This window comes from Mus caroli, unplaced genomic scaffold (assembly GCF_978045245.1).
Source record: "Mus caroli unplaced genomic scaffold, Mus_caroli_1 scaffold_10, whole genome shotgun sequence".
Classification (NCBI taxonomy): domain Eukaryota; kingdom Metazoa; phylum Chordata; class Mammalia; order Rodentia; family Muridae; genus Mus; species Mus caroli.
The window spans coordinates 44,268,769-44,296,407 of NW_028227265.1; the positions used below are offsets into that span (position 1 = coordinate 44,268,769).

At 43.2% G+C, this 27,639-nt stretch overlaps 1 protein-coding gene across 1 annotated transcript in view; it reads left to right on the forward strand.

Annotated features, from left to right (window-relative positions):
• Mylk3 (myosin light chain kinase 3) overlaps nt 1-23,086 on the forward strand; it is a 35,420-nt gene extending 12,334 nt beyond the window's left edge. The window contains exons 6-13 of the mRNA XM_021170588.3: nt 579-672; nt 1,363-1,472; nt 3,934-4,075; nt 5,548-5,618; nt 11,757-11,885; nt 19,618-19,770; nt 21,029-21,161; nt 22,819-23,086. Coding sequence (XP_021026247.1) covers nt 579-672; nt 1,363-1,472; nt 3,934-4,075; nt 5,548-5,618; nt 11,757-11,885; nt 19,618-19,770; nt 21,029-21,161; nt 22,819-22,878 — 892 coding nt within the window. The 3' untranslated portion in view covers nt 22,879-23,086. The remainder of the gene's footprint in view (nt 1-578; nt 673-1,362; nt 1,473-3,933; nt 4,076-5,547; nt 5,619-11,756; nt 11,886-19,617; nt 19,771-21,028; nt 21,162-22,818) is intronic.
• The last annotated feature ends 4,553 nt before the right edge of the window (nt 23,087-27,639 follow it).

Consider the following 27,639-nt stretch of genomic DNA (forward strand, 5'->3'; position numbering starts at 1 on the left):
GCATAGAGGAGGAACAGAGGTTCCTAGGATGTGGATGGCTGCATGTGTAAGGGAGGAGAGATGCAGGAGGCCCTCAAAGTAGGACATCCCAAAGGAAGCAGAAGTACTAGGCATGGGTGTGGTAAATAGGCTGGCATGATATGGAGTGGATAAGGAGGATAGTCCCATATCCAGAATAGCCAGCCCATGGTAAAGTGAGAATGCTTTTTGTCTTCTTTCTTAATCACTGATAATTTCTTAGCCCCAGCTAATCAGCATCAATTGTCCCAGTAACCACTTCTACTCTAAAGCCAGAGCCACATGGCTGAAGCTGCTGAGTTCTGCTGCTTGCTGGGACTGGAACATGTTCCCCCTTGTTCTATTATATCGTCACCGGCTTTCTGTTTTCTCACTTCTTCACTGCCTAAACATGATATGGGTGGTAAAGAAGTGAGTTTCTAGACTTTGGGTTATCCAGGGGTGAATGATCACTAAGATAACAGCCCACATGGTGTGTGTACAGAGGAGGGCAATGGCAACTCTCATAGTTAGGTGAGGTTTTCATCGCCTCAGCTCACTGTGTCCCTGTGTCTCCGTAGGGGTCGGTTTGGCCAGGTGCACAGGTGTACAGAGAGGTCTACAGGCCTTGCACTGGCAGCCAAGATCATCAAAGTGAAGAACGTAAAGGACCGGGTGAGGCATCTGCTCCAGGCCAGATCCTTCTAGCCAAGGCCCAGACTCTTATTTCCCTCATGGTACCCTCCTCCAGCCCCTAGTACCCAGCCCCCTCCATGCCAAGCAGAAACTTGATGTCTTCTCTCTCCGTTCACCTTGATTCATGCCATACACTAAGTTATCCACATTCCTTAGTCCAGACCTCATTTGTGTGAAAGGCCTACTGTGGCTCTGCCAACATGCCTGTCTGTCTGTGAGATGAGTGGGTGGGTTGATGCAAGGTCCTTTCTGTTAGAAGAACACATCTGGGTGATGGGGCAAGGAGACCTGATGTGAGAGCAGGGGTTGAAAGAAGCATAAGGTGTGTGTGTGTTTGTGTGTGTGTGTGTATGTCTCTCTGTGTATGTCACATCTGTGTGTATGTGAGTGAATGTGTATATGTATGTGTGACTGTGTGTTTATGTGAGTGTGTGTGGATATGTGTGTATGAATTATGACTTTATATGTGAGTGTATATATGTAAGTGTGTGAGTGGAAATATATATGTGTATGTGACTGTGTGTGGATGTGTGTGAATATGAGTGTGTATGTGAGTGTGATTGTGTTTGTGTGCATGTGCACATCCTCATGTGTACACATCTTGGGAGATGCAAGTAGCTTCTTTTCCTGTTTCTTGGAAAACCCATTTTTTCCCTCTGGTCCCACAAGGAGGATGTGAAGAATGAGGTCAACATCATGAACCAGCTCAGCCACGTAAACTTGATCCAACTTTATGATGCTTTTGAGAGCAAGAACAGCTTCACTCTGATCATGGAGTAGTAAGTATCTCGGAAATGGGATGGTGGCATTCCTTCAGGGTGGGCTCAAGGCTCAAACTGAGAGCCTTCATTCAAGCCAAGCTCTCCTTCTCTGCTCTTCACAGGCATGCCCAGAGCCATGCCACCCTCCCTGGTCTGGTCCTTTGAACCTGAGCATGGAACTTGGAAGACAAAGTCCTTTTGTCACAAGCCAGTGTGTAGCATTTCTGATCTGATTTGCAGACGTTATGCTAGTTTGTCCTAAACATGTTTTAGTGATTTTGTATGAAGGATTAACAGTTGTTAATTAGAAAATGTAGACAGAAAATGGAAAATATTTATATCTAGTTTTCATGAAAATATAAAGAATCTAGTTACATTGGATCCACACCTATGTCTGCAGAAGTATCTGCAGCTCTCTCTATGTGGGGTGTTCTACAGTTCACTCTGTGTCTGGGGGTACTACAGCTCACTTTGTGTTGGGGTGGATCGCAGTTCATTCTGTGTATGAGTGTACTATAGCTCACTTCACTTCACTGCACTTCACTCTGTCTGTGGAATTGAGCCTTCTCTCTAGACCTGAAACTGACTCTTGGCATGGAAGCCATCAACTAGGGGCCATTTATCTTTACACTTGTGTTGTTGTTCACCTTCTGACAGGGATAATAAGAGCAAAAAAATGTTATAACAGACAATCATCAAAAGCGGGAGAAACAGGGCTCAGTGTACTTCCCTGGCATATATGAGATGCTGGGTTCAATCACTGGGATTGGCCAAAGTATTTGGAGAAACAAAAACTTGTCTCACACGTGGCTAATTTTCCTCTGTAGGCTTCTTTTTAATTTTTCAGTTACTTAACTCATTCATTACTTTGTTTGAGATAGGGTTTCATGTAGCCCATGTTTGAAATCATGATGTAGCTGTGGATGGGCCTGAACTCCTGACCTACCTTTCCCAGGCACTAGGATAAGAACTGTGGGTCACAGGTAGTATCCAGATCATGGTGATTCCTGGCTTCATTCGGGGCCCATGCCCATGTGGGTAATATTTGGAACTCCTAAGCAGCTGATTTTGAAACCCTATTGTTAGGCTACCCCCAAACAGCAGGGTTCCCACATCAAACAACTGTTTGCACAGAGAGATTTTTTTTTTTTTTTTAGGGTAGGGAACAGTTTATTCAGCTTACATTTTCACATTGCTGTCCATCATCAAAGGAAGTCAGAATAGGAACAGGGCAGGAACCTGGAGGCAGGGAACTGATACAGAGGCCATGGAGGAGTGCTGCTTATTGGCCTGCTTCCCCTAGCTTGCTCAGCCTGCTTTCCTATAGAACCCATGCTGGACTGGGCCTTCCCCTACTCACAACTAATTGAGAAAATGCAGGTGGATGGATCTCATGGAGGCATTTCTTCAACCTAGGCTTCTTCCATTCTGATGACTCAAACATGTCAAGTTTATACAAAAACAGCCAGTACAGTTCTTTTTCTTTTAATTAGGTATTTTCCTAGTTTACATTTCCAATGCTATCCCAAAAGTCCCCCATACCCACCCCTCAATCCCCTACCCACCCACTCCCCCTTTTTGGCCCTGGTATTCCCCTGTACTGGGGCATATAAAGTTTGCGTGTCCATTGGGCCTCTCTTCCCAGTGATGGCCGACTAGGCCATCTTTTGATACATATGCAGCTAGAGACAAGAGCTCCGGGGTACTGGTTAGTTCATATTGTTGTTCCACCTATAGGGTTGAAGTTCCCTTTAGCTCCTTGGGTACTTTCTCTAACTCCTCCATTGGGGGCTGTGTGACCCATCCAATAGCTGACTGTGAGCATCCACTTCTGTGTTTGCTAGGCCCCAGCATAGTCTCACAAGAGACAGCTATATCAGGGTCCTTTCAGCAAAATCTTGCTAGTGTATGCAATGGTGTCAGCGTTTGGAAGCTGATTATGGGATGGATCCCTGGATATGGCAATCACTAGATGGTCCATCCTTTCGTCACAGCTCCAAATTTTGTCTCTGTAACTCCTTCCATGGGTGTTTTGTTCCCATTTCTAGGAAGGGGCAAAGTGTCCACACTTTGGTCTTCATTCTTCTTGAGTTTCATGCGTTTAGCAAATTGTATCTTATATCTTGTGTATCCTAAGTTTCTGGGCTAATATCCATGGGGGTCGGGGTACAGGGGTTGAAAGTGGCTGCTTTCTGACACTGGCAGAAAAACAGTAGCAAAAGACCTTGCAGGTGTGACTTTGAAGGAGAGAAAAAGGGGAGGTCTGTGTTAGAATGGGCTAGCATGCAGTGGTAGGGAATATGACAGAGCAAAGGCCCCAACAAAACCCTATGTAGCAGCAGTGTCCACCAGAGCACTTTTAACCAGCCCTGGGTGTCCAGGAGGCTGTGACCAACTTTAGGAACACCTGGATGGGCTCCTCTCAGCCCCTCTGAGGACTTCCTCAGTCTGACACCTGGCTCTGACTTTTCTCTGGCAGTGTGGATGGAGGTGAACTCTTTGACCGGATCACGGATGAGAAGTACCACCTCACTGAGCTGGATGTGGTCTTGTTCACGAGGCAGATCTGTGAGGGTGTGCATTACCTGCATCAGCACTACATCCTGCACCTGGACCTCAAGGTGAGTGCTATGTCAGGCCTTGGCAGGTGTCTTCTGAGCATCCTGTGTGTCAAGGCCACCATTCCAATCCAATGGGTCATAGCCATCATTGCACAATTGCAGATACCTGCTGGGAATGGTGCCTTTGCAAGCTAGGAGCTCCTTCTCCCTTTTTTTTTTTTTTTTTTTTTTTTTTGAGATAAGAATTTCACTATTGTAGTCCAGGCTGGCGTCAAATCTGTGAATTCTCCTTGTTTTGGCCTTCTGAGTGCCAGGGTTGAGACATGTGTACCATATCCAGCTAGCCCTGTGCTCTGTGACCAGACCAATCAATCAGAGCCCTATGCTCTGTGACCAGACCAATCAATCAGAGCCCTATGCTCTGTGACCAATTGCTTTGCGTTTATTCCTGAAATTGTGGGAACCTGAGCACTGGGATTTTTAAAAACGTCCCTGATGAAGGTCTGGGAATGTGGCTCAGTTGGTAGAGCACTTGCCTTAGCATGCACAAGGCCCTAGGTTTGAGTTTGAGCGCCACATGAAACTGGATGTGACGTCATACATCTGTAAGCTCAGCAATCAGAGATAGAGGCAGGAGGATGAGGAGTTGAAGGCCATTCTTGACTGTGTTGCAAATTTAAAGCCAATATGGAATACAAGAGGACCTCATCTCCAAAAAATATATAAATAAATAAAATAAACATAGCTTTTCTGGTTCCAATATGCAGCCAGTGATTAGAAGCACTATCCCAAAGCAGTGGTCTCACGGGTCATGGGCCAGATCTCCATCTCAGAGGCATGCTCTTCAGTTATCACATCATACATGTTTGTCTACATTTTATCTCACTGTCAACATTTTAAAACATGGAATCTTCATACCAAAAATCTGGCTCTTTGACTTCTCCTGAAGACTGAGAAGCTCTGGCTGCTGTCCCGGTTTCTTTCCTGGTGAGCAGCAGAAGGTATTGAACAGGGTTTCCCTTTCCACAGGACAGAAGTCCTACTGCCTCACAGTCTATACCAATGCCTTTAAAACATGATTTTGTTTTTAATTTGGGGTGTGTGTGTGTCTGTGTGTCTGTGTGTGTGTGTCTGTGTGTGTCTGTGTCTATGAGTGTATGTCTGTGTGTCTGTGTAAGAATGTGCATGTGAGTGCAGTTGTCCATGGAGACCAAGAGATGCTGTCAGATGCACTAGAGCTGGAGCTGCACAGTGGTTTTGAGCTGTCCACCATGGGTGCTGGGAACTGAGCTCTGCAAGAGCAGTACATGTTCTTAACCTCTGAGCCAAGTAAGTCTCCAGCTCCCTACACAAACCACTTCATTAGTGCAGTCATCTATTTTTATTTCCTATCTACCCTATACAACTATCCTGAGCCATTTACTTCTCTTGTTGTCTAGAAAACAGAGGCTTGTGGACAATAAGGGAGAAAGCTGAAGGCTTTCTCAGCCAGGGTAATAATGGTAAAATAACTTCCTCCTTCTCTCTTCCAGCCTGAGAACATATTGTGTGTCAGCCAGACAGGGCATCAAATTAAGATCATTGACTTTGGGCTGGCTAGAAGGTAAGGGTCCTGGTACACTGACAAAATTCTTCTTTCAGCAGCACCTCTAGTTCTCTTGATGTAAGTTTTGAGTTTTTCTTTTGACCACTTAATTCCCAGCAATAACAACTGATTATTTATTAATAGTGCCTAGGCTATAAGCTTCAGTTTGTACTCTGACTTGCTTTTAACTTACTATCCCTTTTATTCTAATCTGGGTTCAGCTATATGGTTGGTTGCCTTGCCTTGTCTTCCTATGTCCATCTCCCTGAGTTCAGCTACTTGTCTGGTTTACATCCATCTCCTTCTCAGAGTTCCAGGAGAATCCCCCTGCGCCTCACTTTTTCCCAGAATCCTCTCTCCCTGCTGGATGTCCCACCTCCTATTTCCTGCTTCAGTTCATTGACTATAGGGTTTTTTTTAATTGACAGGTAATTCTTACAAGACATTCTCTCTACACTGCAATATAGTTACTTGTCTGAGACCTAGCATTTTTTGAGTTTGGGGATAGATGTAAGAAAGTTCTCACATGGAGACTGGTGGCCTTTGGCTTGCTATTTATGTAATGGGTTTGTAGTGCAGGCTCCATTTGTCCTAAAAGATTGTGGGATTAACTGTACTTCAAACCACCTGTCTAAGCAGAACAAAATAGTTCTAGGGGATTGCTGAACAGGGTTCAGGGCAGACTAAATTCTAATAGTACTCCATTCTACTAGGGTCTAAGCTACTCAATACACCCACCTCCATCCTTACACTCTGAGAAATCACTGACTTACATATGAAAACACGTATGTGACAGGATAGGGCGGAGTCATGCAAGTGGGTCTGGAGCCACTGAAGACTACATTAGAATTTAGACCAATAGTGATACATGACATTTTTGCTCATATGGAGATAGTCATGAGGGCGGAATGGAATCTAATATGGGTAGTACAAACTCTGTTAGGCCCCAGGTTTCAGCACATCAAGTGGTCATTGTATACATTTTAAAGCTTTTATAACCTTTATTTATGTATGTGGGAGCAGGGAGGCACAATTCATGCCTTAGGTGCTGTGTGGAAGTCAGAGGGTAGCTTCTAGGAGTTCTTTCCTTCCTCTGTATGGGCCCTGGGAGCTGAACTCATCACTGGGCTTGGGAGCAACCACCTTTATCCACTGAGTATCTCACTGGCTCTTGTACATGACTTTTTTAATATATATATATATATAATTCTTTTTTATTTTATGTGTCTATGAACTATATGTGTGCAGTACCCACAGAAGTTAGAGGAGGATATCAGATGCCCTGAAACTAGTGTTACAGACGGTTGTAACTTTCCATGTGGATGCTGGAATCTAGGTCCTCTGAAAGAGCATCAAGGGCTCTTAACCACCTAGCCATGTCTGCAGCCCTTCTTGTTTATTATTTCCAAGATATCTTAAAGACCCTTAAATTTCATACAGCCTAAAGTATACATAATTTTACTTTCCAGTCTTGACAGTCTCATGCCCATGGCAAGTGCAATTGGCAGTGTGGATTCCTGGAAGAGGTTACAGCAAATCTATGGAGCTTAGAAAGACTGTCCACCAGCCTTCTGTCTCAGTTAAGATGCTAACTAACATTGGTTCACTAGGTGTGCGCCCATCCTCCAAGCTCCCCTCCAATTTTTCTTTCCTCTAAGAATGATCATTCTCTGGGAATCACATATTTTCTGGATAGTTCTGAATATGGTAGCTGATTTTCAATTCTTTCTGAATTTTTTCTGACATTTCCCCCTTTCTTTTTCTTTCCTCCCTCCTTACTGTTGCAAGGAAATATTAAAAATGAACCCATCAACTCCCTGTACTCCCGCTTCTCTCAACCCGCCAACTCCCGGGCAGGGCTGGATCACGTTCCCGCTCTAGTGGACCACCATGGCCCATGCATGATTCTCTGAACTCCTTTGTCTCTCTGGCACAGAGCTTCCGAGTTCCTTGGCAGCTCTCTGCCACCAGGCCCACACAATGACTGCCCACCCCACAGTCAGCCATTTCAACACCCATTTACCTGGTAGAATCAAAACTCTTAAAGCTTATAATTAACCAATCAGATTTATGTGTCAATAAATTCTCAATTTACAAGAAGTCAATTCAATAATTTCAGAGCCAATTGATAATGATAAGAGCTTTATCCCAATTATTCTAACCTTATAATACCATAACTGCGGCTGGCTAAGGGCCATACTGGTTCACATCTGCCCACCATCTTCCTTCTCCCTTCTCCCTCCTAGGCTCTCTGACTCTGCAACTCTTAGCACTGTCTCCCTTTTCCCTGTCCAAATACAGGCCTCCTGCTGCCCTATGTGATTGGACAGGGAAAATCCTGCAACAGCTTAGCCCCTTCCTTTCTTCATTCTTGTTTTTTTTTTTGGGGGGGGGGAGGGGAGACAAGTTTCAGCTGGCCTCACACTTGTTCTGCAGTGAGGCTGACTTTGACCATTAAGTCTTGATCTTCTTTCCTCTGCCTTCGCATGCTGGGATTACAGCATGTGCCACCACCTAGCTTTGTTCATTGTTTGTTTTTCAGACAAGGTCTCATTATGTAGCCCTTGACTGGCCTCAGACTTTGATCTTCCTTCTTCAGCCCCCTGAGTGCTAGGATTATGTGTGTGTGCCTCTGTGGTCACATTTTCTGTAGTCTTGATGGCTGCTTCCCACAAGGAGCTGTCTGTGATGCTCTGAGTATCCTGCCCTTCCCCCATCACTCACACAGCAGCTGAACTCCTCACCAGGTCAGCCTCTGGCTTCTGCCCCTGCTTTCAGGAAGCATCCTGGATGACAGTGGCAGTCTTTTGGGGTCGCGCCTCCATGGGCTGAAATGTTACCTATTTGCAGGAGTGAAAGGCATATTTCATCACCTCCATGCTGTTGCTATAACAGACATTTGCCACCTCACCACCTTCAGTGAGCAATATAAACCCCCTACCCACACACTTGAAAAACCACAATCAATGATGTAGGAAACCTGCTTCACTGTTTCCTAAATAATGTCTTCTAAACTTGGGATTATTTTGCACATATGTGTGTCTTATACAAGAGACTGCTGCTTTCCAACCTAGTTCTCATCACCATCTGCCCCCAGCAGGCCTTTTTAGTCCCTTTTGCACACTCACTGTGTCCTCCTCCCAATGGAGTGCAGCTGTGTTTGTCCTCTGGCCCTTTGCAAACCCATAATAGCTGTCTTAGTTAGGGGTTTACTGCTGTGAACAGACACCATGACCAAGGCAAGTCTTATAAAGGACATTTAATTGGGGCTGGCTTACAGGTTCAAAGGTTCAGTCCATTATCGTCAAGGTGGGAGCACAGCAGAATCCAAGCAGGCAAGGCACAGTCAGAGCTGAGAGTTCTACATCTTCATCCAAAGGCTGCTAGTGGAAGACTGACTTCCAGGCAACTAGGGTGAGGATCTTATGCTCACACCCACAGTGACACACCCATTCCAACAAGGTCACACCTATTCCAACAAGGCCACACCTCCAGATGGTGCCACTCCCTGGTCCAAGGATATACAAATCATCACAATAGCTAAATAATTTTTGGCACCCTAAAATCCCCTTTTTGAGATCCTTGTGGTATAACACTTGTATTATTTTGTATAATAATTGTGCTGGATGGAATGCACATACAAGATTTGCAGAACACACTTGAATGCCAGGTGTGCAGTTGTCATATGACCACTTACAGGGACACACTGAATTCAGAGCAAGAAGCAACCACTAGAAGCTCCTGGCATGAGGGAGGCTTCTTGTGGACCGGATCTGTCATGAGCAGGTTTAGTGAATGTTTACCAGCTCAGAAGAGGGCGACAGTGGGGATACAGGATTGACTTGTGATAGTTTCCAGTTTTTACAAATTGAGGAACCCAGTTAGCTTTAGAGCTCTTCTGAGAGCAGGAGCCAGTATGAACAGGAGCTGTAGAGGGGAATCATGGGAGATGGCATTAGCTATGGCCTGAGAACCAGTGAGTGTGAGCAGACTGATCTAGGGAGAGCATAGTATAAGATGAGATTACTAAAGAAGAATCCTGCACGCTAGCTAGGCTCAGAAGTTAGAGTGTTATGTGATAGGCCACTGAATCTCATCACTCAGTAACTTCATGATGGGCCCTTGACACTAGCCTGGGAAAATCAGTATTTTGATCACACAACTTGGCAATTACTGCAGATCAAGTCTTTTAAAAAAAAGTCTAGATAGCTACTTGTGAATATTTACCTACAGACCACTATTTGAGATCATTGAGCTAGTTAGTCTTAATACACACACACACACACACACACACACACACACACACACACATTTGGCCTGTATGTATATTTGTGCACATGTGTACAGTGCCCACAGAGGCCAGAAGAAGGTATTGAATCCCCTGGCACTGGAGTTATAATGGTCGTGAGCTGCCATATGGATTCTGGGAATTGAACCCGTGCCTTTTGTTTTGTTTTTTAGGGTTGGTTTGTTTGTTTATTTGTTTGAGACAGGGTTTCTCTGTGTATCCCTGACTGTCTTGGTACTGGATTTGTGGACCAGGCTGCCCTCAAACTCACAAAGATCTGCCTGCCTCTCCCTCCCATGTATTGTTTAAAAGTGTGTGCCACCACACCTGGCCTTGGACCTGGGTCTTAACCAATGAGCTATCTCTCCAGCCCTCAGTGACGTCAGATGTGCACTGTGTCTCTCATTCTCTTCTTGTGGCAGTGACACAGGAACAGTTATGGCCTAGCTTGGCATTGGCCCAGTGAAATCTTACTCTCATTCTATTAGCAAAGCAACTCCTATGGCCAGCCCCAGCATCAGGGAGTGGAGCTGATTTCAAGGAATTTCTACTTGAGGTGGAAGGAATCTCACTCTCAGGGCACGCACAGCACAGCACACAGCTTCTCCTGGAGTGAGTGCCACTTTTCATTTTCTTGACTATGTGCTCAAAGCATCGCTGGATTACATAATTATGTTTTATTAGTCACCTCTCTGGATTTTGTTTTGTTGAGACAGAGGCTGTTACTCAAGCTTGCCTAAACTCGTTCTGTAACTTATCCTGGTCTCCAACTCATCTCAGTCCTGCTGTGTCAGCCTCCTGAGTACTGGAATTACAGTTTAAGACACCACACCCTGCTCACCTTAATGATTTCAGCAGCGTCTGCTCCATTTCACTTACACTGCACAAAGGATCTGAATTCTCTACATTCTAGTCAATGCATGCTATATTTTCTCCCTCTGTTGTATGTATGTGTGCACTTAGTACTATAGACATTTATATGGGTGCACATGAAAGTACATTGTAGCTGTAATTTGTATTTCCCTCATGATTGATGATAATGTTCATCCCTGCCTTTTCTTACTATGACCCCTCTAGCATATGTGCACACCAACAAAGCAGTCACTCTCCAGAAGCTTCGGCCCCATATATTTGTACTTATTCATGCGATTTCACATCAGGTTTGATGTATTGGTCTCCACTCATCTTCAGATTGTAAATGGCTAGAAGGACTGTAGTTTTCTTGTTATGGGTTGTAAAGCGGTGTTATAATGTGTATGGCGAATACCTTGACAGGCCCTGCCAAGGTGTCCCCTTGAGGAATCATGCCCGTGACAGGCCTAGAGTAAAGAAGATTTTTTGAGGGGGAAGGGAGCAGGAGGGGCCTGGAAAGGGGAAAAGGCAGAGAAAGAAGGAGAGAAAGACAGAAAGAGAGGAAGAGAGGTCAGGAACATGTAGGAACAGAGAGAGAGGGAGAGGAGGAGGAGGAGGATAGAGAAAGAGAGAGGGAGAAGGAGAAAGGAGAGGAAGAAGGGAGGGGGGAGGAGGAGGGGGAGGGGGAGCAGGAGAGTAGTGAGCAGTCTTTAGAGGCTGCTGTACCTGGATCGAGGCATGCAGGTGGCTGCAGGTGGATGCAGGTATCTACAGGTGGATGCAGGTGGCTGTTGGGTGGAGCCTAGTGGAATTGTCTGTAAACCAACATGGAGTGGCTAGAAGGCATGTCTGAGGGTATGATTATTCCCCCAGGAAACCACTTGTGTAGTGTGAGTGTGGGGCCCAGGCAACATACCTGACAGGTAGGGTGAGGAAGTGTTTTTCTTTTCCAGGATCTACCTTTGCTCCACATTCTCTCCCTTCATATGTCCTTAACTCTTCTCTCTTCCTCTCAGATACAAGCCTCGGGAGAAGCTAAAGGTGAACTTTGGTACTCCGGAGTTCCTGGCCCCAGAAGTTGTTAACTATGAGTTTGTGTCATTTCCAACAGACATGTGGAGTGTGGGAGTTATCACCTACATGCTGTGAGTCCTGGGGGTGGGGGTGGGGCACAGGAACAGGGGGCTGGTTCTGGGTGGGGCTTGGGCTATCCATCTTACACTGGTACTTTTAGAAGCAGAAAAACACAATTTGGCAAGGGTCATCAGGAACATTGATAGAGAAGCAGTGTGCACGGTGAGATGGAAGAAAAGCTAGGGTGTGCTACAGATGGAATAAGGACAAGACCATTCCTTCACATGGGTGAAGAGAAGGTCTTATTGTAGATTTGAGGGAGAGAAATCTGAAAGAGTCCAGACTGAACTGGGTTGTTGGGGTGGGAAGAAAAGGGAGATTGGGCAAGCAGAAGAAGGGGATTGGGCAAGCAGAGCAAGCGCCAAGAGTACATGGGAACCAAGAGAGGAACCAGGAACCACAGGCGTGCACAGTCAGAAAGGCTGAGTTTACATAGGAAAGAGAACCTGGGGGAAGGAGAGCTGGCCTTTGGGAAGGAGAGGTTTAGTGCAGGGGGTGGGGTAAGCCACGGGTACTGAATACCACTGGGAGAGCTGGCTAACATCTGCTTTGATGGGTTGAATAGACATCTAGGTTGGTTTTTTGTTTGTTTATTTGATTGTTGTTGCTATTGTTGTTTATTTCCTTTTGGGTGGGGTGGTCTTTGAGATCTAACATCACAGCCTTTTGCTGATGATAACTGCATCTGAGCTAAAATTGGTAATTGTTATGTCCAAGTCGTAGGGACCACCCCCAAAGACTACCAAGGAGACAATTCCGATACAAACACATAAGGGTCTTTATCAGGAGCTTTCAAGCAAGAACTCTCACTGTCACCATTGCAACAGGTCAGAAGTGAGAACCTCGAGTCTAGGGGTGCAGGCCATTGATTGTGCTTACAGCAAGCTTGGGGAATTTCCATATGGGTCAGCAAGTTAATATTTTAAAAACTGCATTTCTGGTGTAATCTGTAGGAACTAAACATGGTTGGTGGGGGCCAAAACCACCTGAAAAACAGGATGGCTAGGTTATCTATTTTGTGCAGGATGTCTTAGGTTATCTATATGTATCCTGACCCTGTTGTTGTAGCCTGACTAGCTGTTGCTACTCGGGGGTGGGGGGTGTTGTCATAGGATGTTTCCTCAAGTGGACTTTGTGGTTTTCCTCTAGGAATTGGAGTTTAGCCCCTGGTCAGGAGTTTCTTCCAAAAAAAAAAAAAAAAAAGGAGTTGGTTGGGCTTTATAGAAATCTGCTGGGACAGGAGTAGACTAGGGAAAGAGGGTAAAGTTAAAGAGCTCAGGGGAAGTTATTTAACTTGAATGTACATTTGAGACTTCTAGACCAGTCTCCTGGAAATTGAAGCAGGAGAATCTTAAGACCAGAGACTCAGAGAGGGACACACACAGAAAGAGAGACAGAGAGAGACAGACAGAGAGAAACTCCATCCTCAGGAATATGGAAGTGGTAAAAACTTAGGCTGTTGATTGATATTAGTACTTATCTGTAGTCCCTTTGACCTGAAAAAGGCAGAACCAACTCAGTCAGCTACCTGAAGTTTATATGAATTTTTTAAGTTTACCAAAAAAAAAAAAAAGATATGTTTGGATATATTAGCATTACCACTCGTTGTAATCTGTAATTCACATTGTAGAAAAGGTAGTAGATTAATGCCGTTGAGTTGTAGTAAAAGCTTGGGAATCCAAAAAAGTGACTCCAAAGCATTAACACGTTTTGCTCTGTCCAGAGGGCTGAGTGTATAGATTGGCTTTCCTCTGTACAGAGGGCTGGGTATATAGATTGGACAGAGATATTTTCAGCACAATGAGAAGCACTGTTAAGTCCATATTTAGAAGACAACCAAAAGAAATATGAACTTTTGAGCCTGTGATTATGATAATAGCAGTCAGTGCTTTACAGGGCTAGATAATAGCTTATTAGGACTCCACTGATTGCTAAAACCGAACTTTTGAAGTCTTATTATAATAATAGTATATATAGAGAGAGAGGTAAAGAAATCTGATTCTCATTTTTTACATACCTTAGACCTTTATATCTTGTATTTACTTTCTTAGACCCTTACAACTTACATAAACCTTTTTCTTTTAAACCTTTTCTTTCCATCTAATTGTTTATCATAAGCCACTGCCAAGGGCCAGCCTTTGCTGTTCTTCTTTCTTATTAGTTTCTCTTGAGGCATCAGAGAGGGAAGAGCATCAGAGGGTAAGACTTGGTCTTACATGACATTTAGCGTTGCTGTATAATAATAAAGCATTTACCTATTTTAAATCTAAGTCACTTTGCTACTATAGCTGACCTGCCTGAGATCCTTTTGGGCCATATACTGCAGTCTCTGGTAATTAGCACCTCATTGTAAAACAGCAGGGGATTAAGTGAGGCTTAATTGCTAGAGCCTCCTCCCTGTTGTCCAGATGCCTCTTGCTTGTCAGGCTAGAGGGAAGTTTGGAGCAAAAAACTTCTATTGGACCAGGAGAAGAGAATTATGCTTGCAGAAGGAAGAACCTTTACACAAGCAAATATGTATTAAATTCACATAAATTCATATACAGATTCATGCACACACATTCATAAATCTCCATTTGAACCAGATTACATACCTATCTCATAATTACACACGTATACACACAGATCCATACTTATGTACATGAAGCAAAAGACCGAGTGCGAGTGAGGAAAGAACTCACTCGTTCTGGATGAAAAATGAGCTCCAATCTTTACTGCATAGAGAAAGAAGAAGCTTCTGCCCGTTCATTGCTAAGTGAATTAAACCCAAGTCTGGAGAAGAAAGCTTTGCTCTCTTTAGTAAGACTAAGCCTGCCTTGCTATTAAGAAAAGACCTGTTTTGTTCCATGGTAAAGAGAAGCCTACCTGTTACTTCTGTTCTCTTTTTCTTTCTTCCTCTTTCCCTCTGCATCTGCACATTTAAGTTACCTTATAATTTTGAAGCTATTCCATTCTGCATTCTCCTTCTAATCTTGCCCTGATGTAACAATGCCTTGCTCCCAATGCCTTACTCCCAATGCTTTCTCTCCCATGTATATTCTTGAATGTGATCTTTCCTCGTCTTTTGTGCCTTTTCCAGGAGAATAGATCACATGTTTTTTCCATGTATTCCCACCCCCTTTCTTATAAATAAATGTTCACTAGAAGTTCAAACATAAGTTGAATAAGACGTTTACATACATATCCATGACTAAATATTTACCATCTGTTACCAGCTCTATGGATCGTTCAGCGTTAAAAACCATAACTTTTGTGACTAAGTCATTAATGAAGCTTTGTATAGATAAACCCAGGCAATATTTTGTCGTCTGTCCTTGTGCCTGTAGTAAATTGTTAGTTCCCTTTTTATGACCTTGGTTAATGGTTTTACAACCTCTTGGAATGTTGGAAGTAACAATTAACTCATGAGACTTGAAGCCTGGCAGAGTTCTCATTGCAAGTTTGATTAACAGAGTAGTCCTATTATAAAAAAGCTTAATAATTACTAATATAATTTTTTAAATTCTTATAGGATCATCATTAAGAAGAAGTCATCGACTTGTCTATATAGTACCACTACAAGACAGTACATCTTTGTTGTTCCGCAGAGTTCTGCTCAAAACGATGGTCTAATACCTACTGATTGTTATATATATTTAATAATAACAGAAAAGGCATATTAATAGCAGGAATCCTTCCTAAAATGAAATGCTCCTCAGCCTTGCCTAAAGGAGCAAATCCATCATAGATTTTAATCCATGGCGGAACCATCTCAGGAAGATCACCTGCTAGTTTTTAGCTTCTCCTAGATGGCTCGGGGCAAGATACAAGCAATTGATGACTGAGGGCAGTCATTGCAATGCAATATTCTAAAATGAAGAAATAGTAAAAAATTATGTTGAAACCTGTTTTGTAAGTTTCTCTCTTTCAGGGTGAAGTCTTCCAGCGAAGTAAATGGTGTCTGCCTTTCTCAGCTGGAGACACAGTAGCTCTAGAAAAGAGAAGCCTGAACTGAATAGGCAGCTAGCTATATGCATCCTTGAGGGAGGAGCTGGGTGCTTGCTGCTCTTAACAGAAAGCTACAATAAGTCATCAATGTTATTAGAAATCTGAGAAGGATAAATTATAACAGGAAGTATAATCCAAATAGCCTATATATCAATTAAAATGATAGACTTACCACCACCTGGACGGTTATGCTAGGTTCCCTTAATCTTGATGACTTCTATGGGTGACCAAACCAGCTCAGTCAGTCAACAGGGTCTCAAGTGAAGGAGTAAGGATTGAAAACGGAAAACAGACAAAATAGCAACATGATTCCAACCCATACTGAGGCTGAAGCAACTTTATTTCTAGACTGCTTTTATATTATTCTAGGTATATCAAAAAAAAATAATAATAATGGTCAGGATAACATCTTCAGCTGCCAGACTCAGAGATTTTCCTTTGGAGGAGGAACCTGGAACAACTGACTTGCTGTGGCAAGGCAGAGTGTGGCAGTCAACCCAACAGTGTCCATAGTTTTGGCAGAATCAGTGGTTGAGACATGGGGCAGTTCTTTGCCAGTGGTCATCATTACCATAATCCAGGTGAAGTCTTCTGTGCTCCATTGTCTTCTTTGGAGACTTTAAGGTTACTTCTAGGGGCTGAAGAGATGGCTCAGCAGGTAAGAGCAATGACTGCTCTTCCCAAGGTCCTGAGTTCAAATCCCAGCAACCACATGGTGGCTCACAACCACCCATAATGAGATCTGACGCCCTCTTCTGGTGCGTCTAAAGACAGCTACAGTGTACCTATATATAATAATAAATAAATCTTTTAAAAAAAAAAAAAGGTCACTTCTAGGAGCTAGAATTTCTATCATGGGAAGTTTTTTTGTTTTTTGTTTTTTAATTAAACACTTTATATGTCATATTTGGCAGGTCTCTGAAGAGTTTGAGGACCATTTTTTTACTAAGTATAACTGATCTAAACAAACTTGTTTTATTTTTAGTTATTTGCTGTCTTAGGGTTTCTGTTGCTGGGACAAAATACCATGGCCAAAAAGCAAGTTGGGGAGGGAAGGGTTTATTTGGTTTACACTTCCATATTGCTGTTCATCATCAAAGGAAGTCAGGACAGGAACTCAAACAGGGCAGGAACTTGGAGGCAGTGCTGCTTACTGGCTTGCTTCCTGTGGCTTTCTCAGTCTGCTTTCTTATAGAAGCCAGGACTACCAGCCCAAGGATGGCATCACCCATAATGGGCTGGGCTCTTCCCCATCAACCACTCATAAGAAAATGCCCTACAGCCAGATCTTATGGAGGCATTTTCTCAAGTGAGGTCCCTTTCTTTAAGGTGACTCAGATAGGAACTCTACCCAAGGGAATTCATAGAGACCATGAGGGTACAAAGAAGCTACAGGATTGCCTCCTAGGAGAGTCAAGGGTGCTCCAGGATGGAGCTTTAAGAACAAAGGAAGTAGAGGAAGTAAGAGTGGTAGTAACAAGAATTTCAATCTTTGATATCCCCAAGTGGATTGAGATACTTATCAGAGATATGTCCCAAATCACAGAGGAGAGGTGTCTCTTTCTATGTATTAGAGGCCCAGAAGAGCAAGAGGAGCTTTCCAGCATATCAGTATGGCTTTTGTAGTAATAGCAGACAAAGCAGGTAGCTCTGGGATGACACTTACCAAAAAGAAGAGGAGCGATGAGTGATTAGAACAGATGGAGGAGAAAACTGCTGAAGGTGGACTGGGAGAGGCATGGTGGGTTCCAGAGGGTGTAGGGGGTTTCTTAGTAGAGAGATGCCCATGTGGTGGGCATGCCAGAAAGTGTAGGAGACTCCAAACCAGAGAAAGGATACTTACAGAATAGGCAAGGAGAGACAGATACAGTTGGAGCAGGTGGAGGGAAGAAACAGCTGAGGGGGTGGACTCTAGAATTTGGAGTCAAATATGGTAGGTGGTAGCAAATGATCTCAGGAGAGTCAAATCAGCAGCTTGGTTAGAAGAGACCAAGTTCTTGGAAGGGAGTTCATTTATACCAATCTTGTGGTTTCAGCATCAGAAGAATGAAAATGGGGACATGTCTGCTCCTAAGTATAATTGAGAAAGGTGTCATTGCAGATATGAGGTAGAGCACAGCCAGAGGCATCTGGAAGAGTCTAGACTGAACTGAACCATGAGTAGGGGTGGGGAGGCAAAAGAGGAATGGTGGGGGCAAGTGGACCAAGAGAGAAGCCACAGACTAAGAGGCCAAAAGCGAGCCAAGAGACTAAGAAAGCACAAGGCAACAAAGAGAGTCAAGAGAGAAGCCAGGAGCCAAGCCAAGAGAACATGAAGTCAAAATGGCTAAGTTACGTAGGGAAGAGAAGCCAAGCCCCTGGGAGGGAAGGTTTAGGGTTGGGGTTAGGATGAGAAGTGCTGGGAGGAGCCCCAAATATTGAGGATAACTTGTTATAGCACAGAAGGGAAATACACATGTGCAAGGCTGGGAAACTCTGGAATCCATTGCAGAACACCTCTCAGAGCTATTTTATCAGAGGGGTGAAAGAGTTGGTTCCTAGCAGTTCTTTCTTCTTTGTGGGTTGTTCTTAAGTGTGGGGCCTGAGTCAATTTCCTGATATTTCTGGGTGATAAAAACAAGCTTCAGTTGGAAAGACATCAAGCAAAGAGATACAGGTACTGGGTACCAGTCAGAGAAGAGATACATTACAGTGTTGTGTGATTATGTCAGAGAGTGGCCCCTTCTCTCTCTCTGACTAGATTTCCTGAGCTATTTTCTTAACCCTGGTCTAGTTTCATTCTTGTCGCTGTGATAAGACTCAGACGGAAGCAACTTATGGGAGGACAGAGGTTCAGATACTGCCAACACTGAGGAAGGGCAGGGCAGGAACTCAAGGAACTTGAAGTGGAAACCACAGAGGAATGCTGTTTTTGGCTCATTCATACACCCATGCTTAGCTAGCTTTCTTTGACAGCCCCCAGGGACTATAAAAGGCTTTGTGTTGGCTATATCCTGCAAAGAAAGTTTAAAGCCTTAGTCAGTCACGGAGGTTATCTTGCCTCTCTGCCTTAGCCTGAGCCCAGTAAAGCTAATATTTCATGGGCTTGAAGGACAATAGTATCTATTAGAGCCTGAATCAGAGAAATAGAAAGCTGTTTTAAAATAAATATACACACTGAACATGGTGGCTGGTGCCTTTAATCCCAAACACTCAGGAGGCAGAGGCCCAAGGATTTCTCTGAGTTCAAGTCCAGCCAGGTCTGTTATAATAGTGAATTTCTGCACACCCAGGGATAACTAGAGAATCCTGTCTCAAACAACAGCAAAAATCAGTAAATACACACTTGATTAGTGGACACATTGTGTTAGAATACACTTTACAGTTACTCTAGAGAAGTGGTTCTCAACCTGTGGGTTTTGACCCCTTTGGGGGTGGAATAACCTTTTTCCAGAGGTCACCTAAGACCATCAGAAGATGCAGATATTTACATTGTAATTCATAACAGTAGTGAAATTACAGTTATGAAATAACAATGAAAATAATTTTATGGTTGGGTCACTACAACATGAGCAACTATATTAAATGGTGGCATTAGGAAGGTTGAGAACCATTGCTGTAGAGCTAAGGAAAGAGCTGCATGAGATAGGAGATTGTTCAAAATGTCCTCTCCCTCATCTCCCACCTTCATGAGAACATGCAAAGCCAATTTATGCAATGGAGCAGTTACAGAAGTTGAGCTTGTGATATACTCATGGTCCTTTCTCTTCTCCATAGACTCAGTGGTTTGTCCCCATTTCTAGGGGAGACAGATGCAGAGACCATGAATTTTATTGTGAACTGCAGCTGGGATTTCGATGCTGATACCTTCAAAGGGCTGTCGGAGGAAGCCAAGGACTTTGTTTCCCGGTTACTGGTCAAAGAGAAGAGGTATTTTTAGTTGCTGGTCATTCATTGGCCATTATAATGGGCCCTGATCTGCGTGCTGAGCTGGTATGCTGAATTCTTTCTTCCTGAGGGATTTCTTAGTCTTTTATTTGCTTGGAATATTAAAATGAGCAGCAGCTAGACAGCAGAGTCTTAGAAGAGTTATATTACAAATGAGTTTTATTTCCAGGTTATCACTTATAATAAGCTAATGCTGAAAAAAGTTGAGGTATGTAGATGTCAGCCTTGGAATACAGGTCTGAGTACTTCATTTCTTGGTCACAAAGGCATTCTTAGACTTCAACAAAGTCTTAGGGTGATTTCTGCTGTGATGAGACACCATGACCAAAAGCAACATGGGGAGGAAAGGGTTTATTTCATTCACAGTTCTGTATAACAGTTCATCATCAAAAGCAGTGAGGGCAGGAACCTGGAGGCAGGAGCTGATGCAGAGGCCATGGAGGGATGCTGCTTACTGACTTGCTCAGCCTGCTTTTTTTTTTTTTTTTTTTTTTTTAATAGAAGCCAGGACCACCAACCCAGGGATAGCTGATGCACCACCCACAATAGGCTGGGCACTCCCACATCAATCACTAATCAAGAAAAGGCCCTACAGGCTTGTCCACAGCCCGACTTATGAAGACATTTTCTCAGTTGAGGTTCACTCCTTTGAAATGACCCTAGCTTGTTTCAAGTTGACTTAAAACCGGCCAACACATGGAACTTTATGAAAGTCATAGATTGAGCCATTGAGGTTTTCTTGATACACAGACATGAAATAATTGGAAATGGACACAAAAGTACACCCCAGGAGAAAGGCCCAAGCATCCAGGCTTCAGGACAGCTCAGTGCTCATGGATCTTCAGTTTCTTACTGTAAAATCTTTCTGAGTGAGGAAACTCAACCTGTAATTCAGATGAGCTGGCTGCTGCTCTACTCCTCCAGGAGAAATGGATTTTGTTCAAGTATCATGTTCTCCTAAGAGCAATTCTAGTAGCAGCTGGCCTTCCATTGTTCTGCCTTAGCTTCCCAGCCCCCTGTGGGAGGCAGTGGCGAGTCACTAGGTCACAATCTTCTGGAGGTCAGGGAACTTTTTACTGATAGATTTCACTGGCTCCTGTAAGGAGGGGAGGTTTGAGAGCGTGGCATGAATCTGCCAGAACGATGAACCAGAGACTCAGACTTTTCACCCAACAGAACAGACGTTTAGACAACTCACAAAGACAAGCTCAACTCAATATACTGATGTTTGACTCCACAGCTGTAGGATGAGCGCCACACAGTGCCTGAAACACGAGTGGTTAAATCACCTGCCTGCCAAAGCCTCGGGCTCCAACGTTCGCCTCAGATCCCAACAACTGCTGCAGAAATATATGGCTCAGAGTAAATGGAAGGTATTTTGGTTTTCCTTCAGTAAAAACTGCATTTGAAAGAACTACAGCCAAGTTTTTCCTCATACGTGGATTCTAAATATAAGGATTATTTAAAGGAAAGATTTCTCTCTTGTGTCATAGCTGCTGGTTTGATTAAAAGATGCCATGGGTCTGGGGGGGGGGTGATAATGTACACCTTTAATCCTAGGACTCTGAGAAGCAGATCACTATGAGTTCAAGACTAGCATAGTCTACATACCAAGTTCCAGGACAGACAGAATTACATAGTGAGACCAGGTTCTAAACAAACAAACAAACAAACAAACAAATAAAAAATGCCTCAGAAGGGAAACCAATGGTATAAAAGTGATGTGGTCCATAGTTGTCCGAATTCTTGAAGTACCAGGATGAAACTGAGAATCTATTCTCAGTGATGACAGTTTGGAGGACCTATGCTTAGCTGTATGTAGCTTTGGGACTTGCTCCTATCCCATTTTAGAAAGTAAGACTTCCTAGGAAAGCCATACCAAACCTAAACTTCAAAGCTTTTAAGTGTTGTTCACCAAGGATTTGTTTGGTACCATTAACATGGAATCTACCTTAACAACAATTGTTTCCCAGGGAACCAGCTCCCCAAAATTTTGGTGTTGACTTATATCCCCATGGGGGGAAAATCAATAGGCTTTTGTGCTGGGCTCAGCGTGTACTCAGTACGTGTGAAGCTCTTGGTTCAAACCTCAGCATAAAACAAACAAATAGACAATAAGAAGACCCCCACATAACTCCCTCCCCCAACTCAGAAACAGACAATGAAACCCAAGCCTCTTTCCTTGGGAGCTTTCCTTCAGTCGTGTGAAGCAGGCATTTTACTTCAGTAGTGCAGGACAGCCTTTTTTCTTTCCTATGCCATTGGCTTTTGTTTAGAGCTCTTTCTAGTGCATACGTTAAATTTGATGACCCACTAATGATTTATGAGTCACAATTTTAAAATATGTTCTAGAGAGCTCTACTTTCCACTTTAAAGGGCAGAATAACATTTTTCTTCTCAATCATGTCCCAGAATGTGACTTTCAGTTATTCTGGAAACCTGGTACCCCTATAGAGTATCAGGTATTTTTTTTTTGTTTGTTTGCTTGTTTGTTTTTCCTTTTATTGACAATAGATGTTTTTCCTCACACGATATATCCCTGTTACAGATTCCCTTCCCTCTCCTACCCACAGCTTCTCCTCCTCCTCCCATCTGGACCCACCCCCTTTCTGCCTCTCATTAGAAAACCAACAAGTATTGACCCACACCTTTAATCCCAGCACCCAGGAATCAGAGGCAGGCGGATCTCTGTGAGTTTGAGGCTAGCCTGGTCTACAGAGTGAGTTCCAGGTCAGCTAGGGCTACACAGAGAAACCAAACCAAACCAACTAAGCAAACAAAAACTAGGCTTCTGAAAGATAATACAATATGACAAGACAAAACAGAAACTAACACATTGGAATTGGACAAAACAAAGAAGGAAAAGAGCCCAAGAGAAAGCTCAGAAGCCAGAGACCCACCTCAGAGACCCACCATTCCCGCGTAGATGTGAATAAGCCCAAGTGCCTAGACTTGTCTTTCCATCCTTTCTTAAGTACTCGATATAAAAATGTGCTTTTTCTTTTTCTCCCTCCCCCTTTTTACTTCAAGAAACATTTCCACGTGGTGACTGCAGTCAACAGGCTAAGGAAATTTCCAACGTGTCCCTAATCTTCAACTCTGCTGCTCCACTGGGCCTGGGAATTCTTGAGGCAACACGAAGTGGTAATATGAAGAGATTACTCAAGATTTTACGCAGATTGGCGCTTTGCTATTATTGATTTTTCTTATTTTGCAAAGAATGATGGAAGGAAGCAGGCAAGAAAGAAAAGAAGAAAAGGGGAAAGAAAAGGAAAAGGCAGAAAGCAAGGAAACAGGCTACATTGTTGCTCTTCTTGTAGGTGAAAGTGTTTTTATTAAAAGCCCTAGGAATGTTTTTCTGCCTCATAAGGTTAGCAGGTCTCATTGCTGCTTCCCCCCCCCCCCCGCCCCCGCCCCCTTCCTTTTGGTAATAAGAGCAGGCACGCTCAGGATGGACAGGGAAATCCTACTTGGCTTTTGGTCAAATTTGAATTCTAAACTTGCCATGATTAAAGAAGCCAGTAGGGAGGGAGGTATGAAGAGGGAGGAATTAGGTCCAACAGTGGGGGATGAGTATGACTGAAACATATTGTATAAAATTCTTAAAGAATTAATAAAATATATTTTTAAAGGAGTCAGTAGATTTGAGCTGCTTGCTACTTTAGTGAAAGAAGTCTCCTTTTACAGTGGTAATAGTGCAAAGACTCAGAATTGATCAAAATGCAAACTATGCACTCAGCTCTGGGTGAGTCAGTTCCCCCTGTGCAAGGCTCAGGGAGCGTCTCAGAAGAAGGGGCAGAAAGAATGTAAGAGTTGGTAGATGAAGATGAGTCCTACAAGATGTCGTTAAGACATGACATGGCTTTTGTAGGCATCAACTCACGGCATCTGTGGCTACCTGCACAAGATCAAGTTGGTCAAAATTCCAATGAGGATGGGAGGAAACTCCTGAGGCCCACCCCTACTGGTGGAGCTACTGGCAACTGATGGCTGATGAGGCAGGGAGAATCGTTTTCCTTCAGCCTCTAGCAGTAGATGTTCATGCCCCAGTGGATGCTACATACCCATGTGCCATGGCAGTACTAATTATCTAGGGAGGTTAACTAATAGCAAAAATTAAAGAGAAAGAGTACACGTAGGTGGGGGGGGGGATGGGGCAGGACATTAGGGACAGTTGGAAGCAGGTAGACGGATATGATCAATATGCATGTATTAATGTATGGAGTGTTCAAAGAATAAAAAATATCATTTAAAACAGAACTCAGTAGATTCTTTTGCAAGGAAAGGCATGCTATCCATTGTTTTTTCCAGTGCAAAGACTTCCAGTGTCAAGAATTCCTAGAATTATGACTAATTTAGGATCTCTGCTCTTAGAATATGTGAGGAGAGCAACCCTTAAGTATGTTTTAACTTCTCTTTTAACAATCAACATTGTTCAGGCAGTGGTGATGCATGCCTTTAGTCCTGTGAGGCAGAAGCAGATAGATCTCTGTGAGTTTGAGTCCAGTCTGGTTTACAGAATGAGTTCTAGGATAGCCAGGGGCTACACAGATGAACTCTTGTCTTGGGAAACATATGTGCACATGCACACACACACACACTTACACATAGAGGTGTGCATAAAACATCAGCCAGGTATAGTGGCTATATATGCAATTCCAACACTCAAAAGTCTGAGACAGGAGGATTACAAGTTTGAGACCATAAAAAAAAAAAACAAAAAAAAACAAAAAACAGTATCAGCCTACCTTTCTCTAGTATTATTTGAAAATTTAAAACCTATCAATCTCTATGACCAAATTTGCTTCTTTTAAATGTGCTTTTGGGCTGATGAGATGGCTTAGCAGTTAAGAGCACTGACTGCTTTTCCAGAGGTCCTGAGTTCAAATCCCAGCCATAGTGGCTCACAACCATCCATAATGAGATCTAATGTCCTCTTCTGGTGTGTCTGAGGACAGATACAGTGTACTTACATATAACAACAACAACAACAACAAAAAAAAAAAAGCCGGGCGGTGGTGGCATACACCTTTGATCCCAGCATTTGGGAGGCAGAGGCAGGCAGATTTCTGAGTTCGAGGCCAGCCTGGTCTACAAAGTGAGTTCCAGGACAGCCAGGGTTATACAGAGAAACCCTGTCTCAAAAAAACAAAACAAAACAAAAACAAAAAAACAAAAAAACAAAAAAACAAAAAAACAAAAACAAAAACAACAACAACAAAAAACCAACCAAACAAATAAATCTTTAAAAAAATTTTTTTAATGTGCTTTTAAAACTTGATATGCCCTAGCTGTTCTTTTAATTCCTATCCATTCTGACATCCCCTTTCTTGGTTATGAATTTCTAGTACTGTAAGTTCGGATACTGATTAACATTGTATAAAAGAAAAAGGTAACTACTGTCCAGCTTTCTGATAGAAACTCAGAAACGACCCATCACAGAGGAATGGAGGAAAATTGTTACCCTCTACAGTCTGTGGATAGTCATAATAGACATTTTTAGAAGGAAGTATGTGTAATCACTGTGGTGTGCACTGCTATTGGTCCACAGAGATGTCAGTTCTCAATGTGGCGAGCAACTAACACATTGCCAACTTCCTGTGTGCATTTAAATACTTTGCCAACTTGAAAAGTGGTTTAAAAGGATATTACTCAAAACCAAACCATTCTAATTCCCTTATTTCTTACTTGTGTGTAGTATTCCTAGTACCGTGTGTGTGTGTGTGTGTGTGTGTGTGTGTGTGTGTTGTGTGTGCATTTACACATGTGTGCATGTTTCCATGGGGGCTAGAGGTCAGAGGTCAGTGTTGAGTGTCTCCCTCAATTGTTCTTTGCTTCCTGCTTTGGCTAGATTGGTGGCCAAAACCCCCAGGGGTGCTCTTGTCTCTGCTGGGATTACAGGTTCTTGTGTGGGTGTTGGGGACTGAGTTTCATGACAAGGAGTTTATCCACTGAGATTTCTCTCCAGCCTCCCAGATCCCAGCACTTTCAGTGTCTTGTGACTTAGATTTTAGTTTCACAGCTTGCTTATCCTCGACCCCCCCCTCCCCCACACACACACATTAAAGACTTTATGGCAGAAAGCCTGGGTGCAGACAGGAAAGTTATTCTACTGCTGAGACAGAGAGGTTCTTCCTCAGCAATGCTAGCTCTCGTCAGGATGCTGAGACTTCCAGTGTGTAAAGAACACATGGCCTCAGCAGGCATTTTCCCCAAGCCGCCAGAGAGGCTGCACTCGCTGCCCCAGAGTGAGTGCGAGTGATAAGAACAACTTATGCCCACCACCTGAGCCCACGGTGAGGCAATACCACAGACCTCACCCGCTGCCCCAGATAACCAAGCCATGGAGAGCATGTGTGGGTGCAGGTGATGAAGAAGCCCATAAAGTCATGTATGAAACGCCCTAGTTGTATTTGGCTGAATTTAGCTTAAAAACTCCAGTCTGGAATGGCAAAATCGCTCAATTCCTGAGGGCCCAACGGAGACAACATCGTGCCGAGAAACAATCCGAGTGGATCCCACACAAACATCCAAGGGAATGCCTGCCACTCAGACGACAAAGCCTGCACTGCGGCGGTCTAACTCCAGTGGAACCGAAAAGCAGGAAACATCAAGTCTCACTCACCTGTGCTCTGCCCAAGCCAGGCCACACCTGTCAGACAGGAAAGGTTAGTGAGGAGTGCGTGTCTGAACGAGTACGGGCCCATTTTGCCATTTATTTGCTTATTGCTGTTTATGAATAAATAAAAAGTGTTAGAACCTTTCCACTGGGTTTGAGGGTTTGCTTTCTGCCCCGTTTAACGGCAGTTCTCGACAGAAAGCCACCATGTAAAGCCTTGCTCCAAGATGACCATGAATGAACAGCTGAAGCAGGATTCTGAGCACAATCTTAGCGATGCAGTAAAGGATCTGGCAAAGTATCAGGCCTCTTCCTGGGAAAAGGTTTAAGAGTAGTCTCCAGCGGGGATCTTTTGAGTTCTATCTAGGATAACGGAACTTAGGGCACTTAGTGATGACACACAGGTTGCCATGCTGATCCAGAGAAGCTTGCCCAATAGAAATGCAAAAGAAGTGACACACTGTTTGATCTTCGTAATCGTTCCTCTAAAATATCCATTTAAATTAACATCAATAATTTGACCCCATGTGCCAAATATTTATATTGTTTCTGCTCATATTAAGTCTCCAAAATGTGACGTGTAATTTATACTTACAACCAGTTCAGATGCTATGCTTTTATTAGATAGAATCTATATGGAAAGTTCATAAACTATACTGTAGGAAATGAACTCATACAGTCAAATACCTTGCAACATACTTAGAACTTTTTCTAATAATCAAATGAGGTATCCATTTTTACACTTAGTTAAAATTAGAAAATTAGTTTTGTCACTGGATTAACTATATTTAAAATATTTTTTAAAAGATTTATTTATTTTATTTATGAGTACACTAGAGATGTCTTCAGACACACCAGAAGAGGACATTAGATCCCACTACAGATAATTGTGGGCCACCATGTGATTGCTGGGAATTGAACTCAGGACCTCTGGAAGAGCAGTTAGTGGTTTTTAATCATTGAGCCATCTCTCCAGCCCCTTATTTATTAAAAAACATTTAATAAGTCTGTTTTAAATAGTTTTTGTGTTGGGCTGGGCAGGTCTCGAGAAAACATTGTGTCTATTTCTTTTCCTTCTTTTCTTTTTCTTTTTCTTTTTCCTTTTCTTTTTCTTTTTCTTTTTCTTTTTCTTTTTTTCTTTTTCTTTTTCTTTTTCTTTTTCTTTTTCTTTTTCTTTTTTTCTTTTTCTTTTTCTTTTTCTTTTTCTGAGTACGCTGTGGTTGACTTTAGAC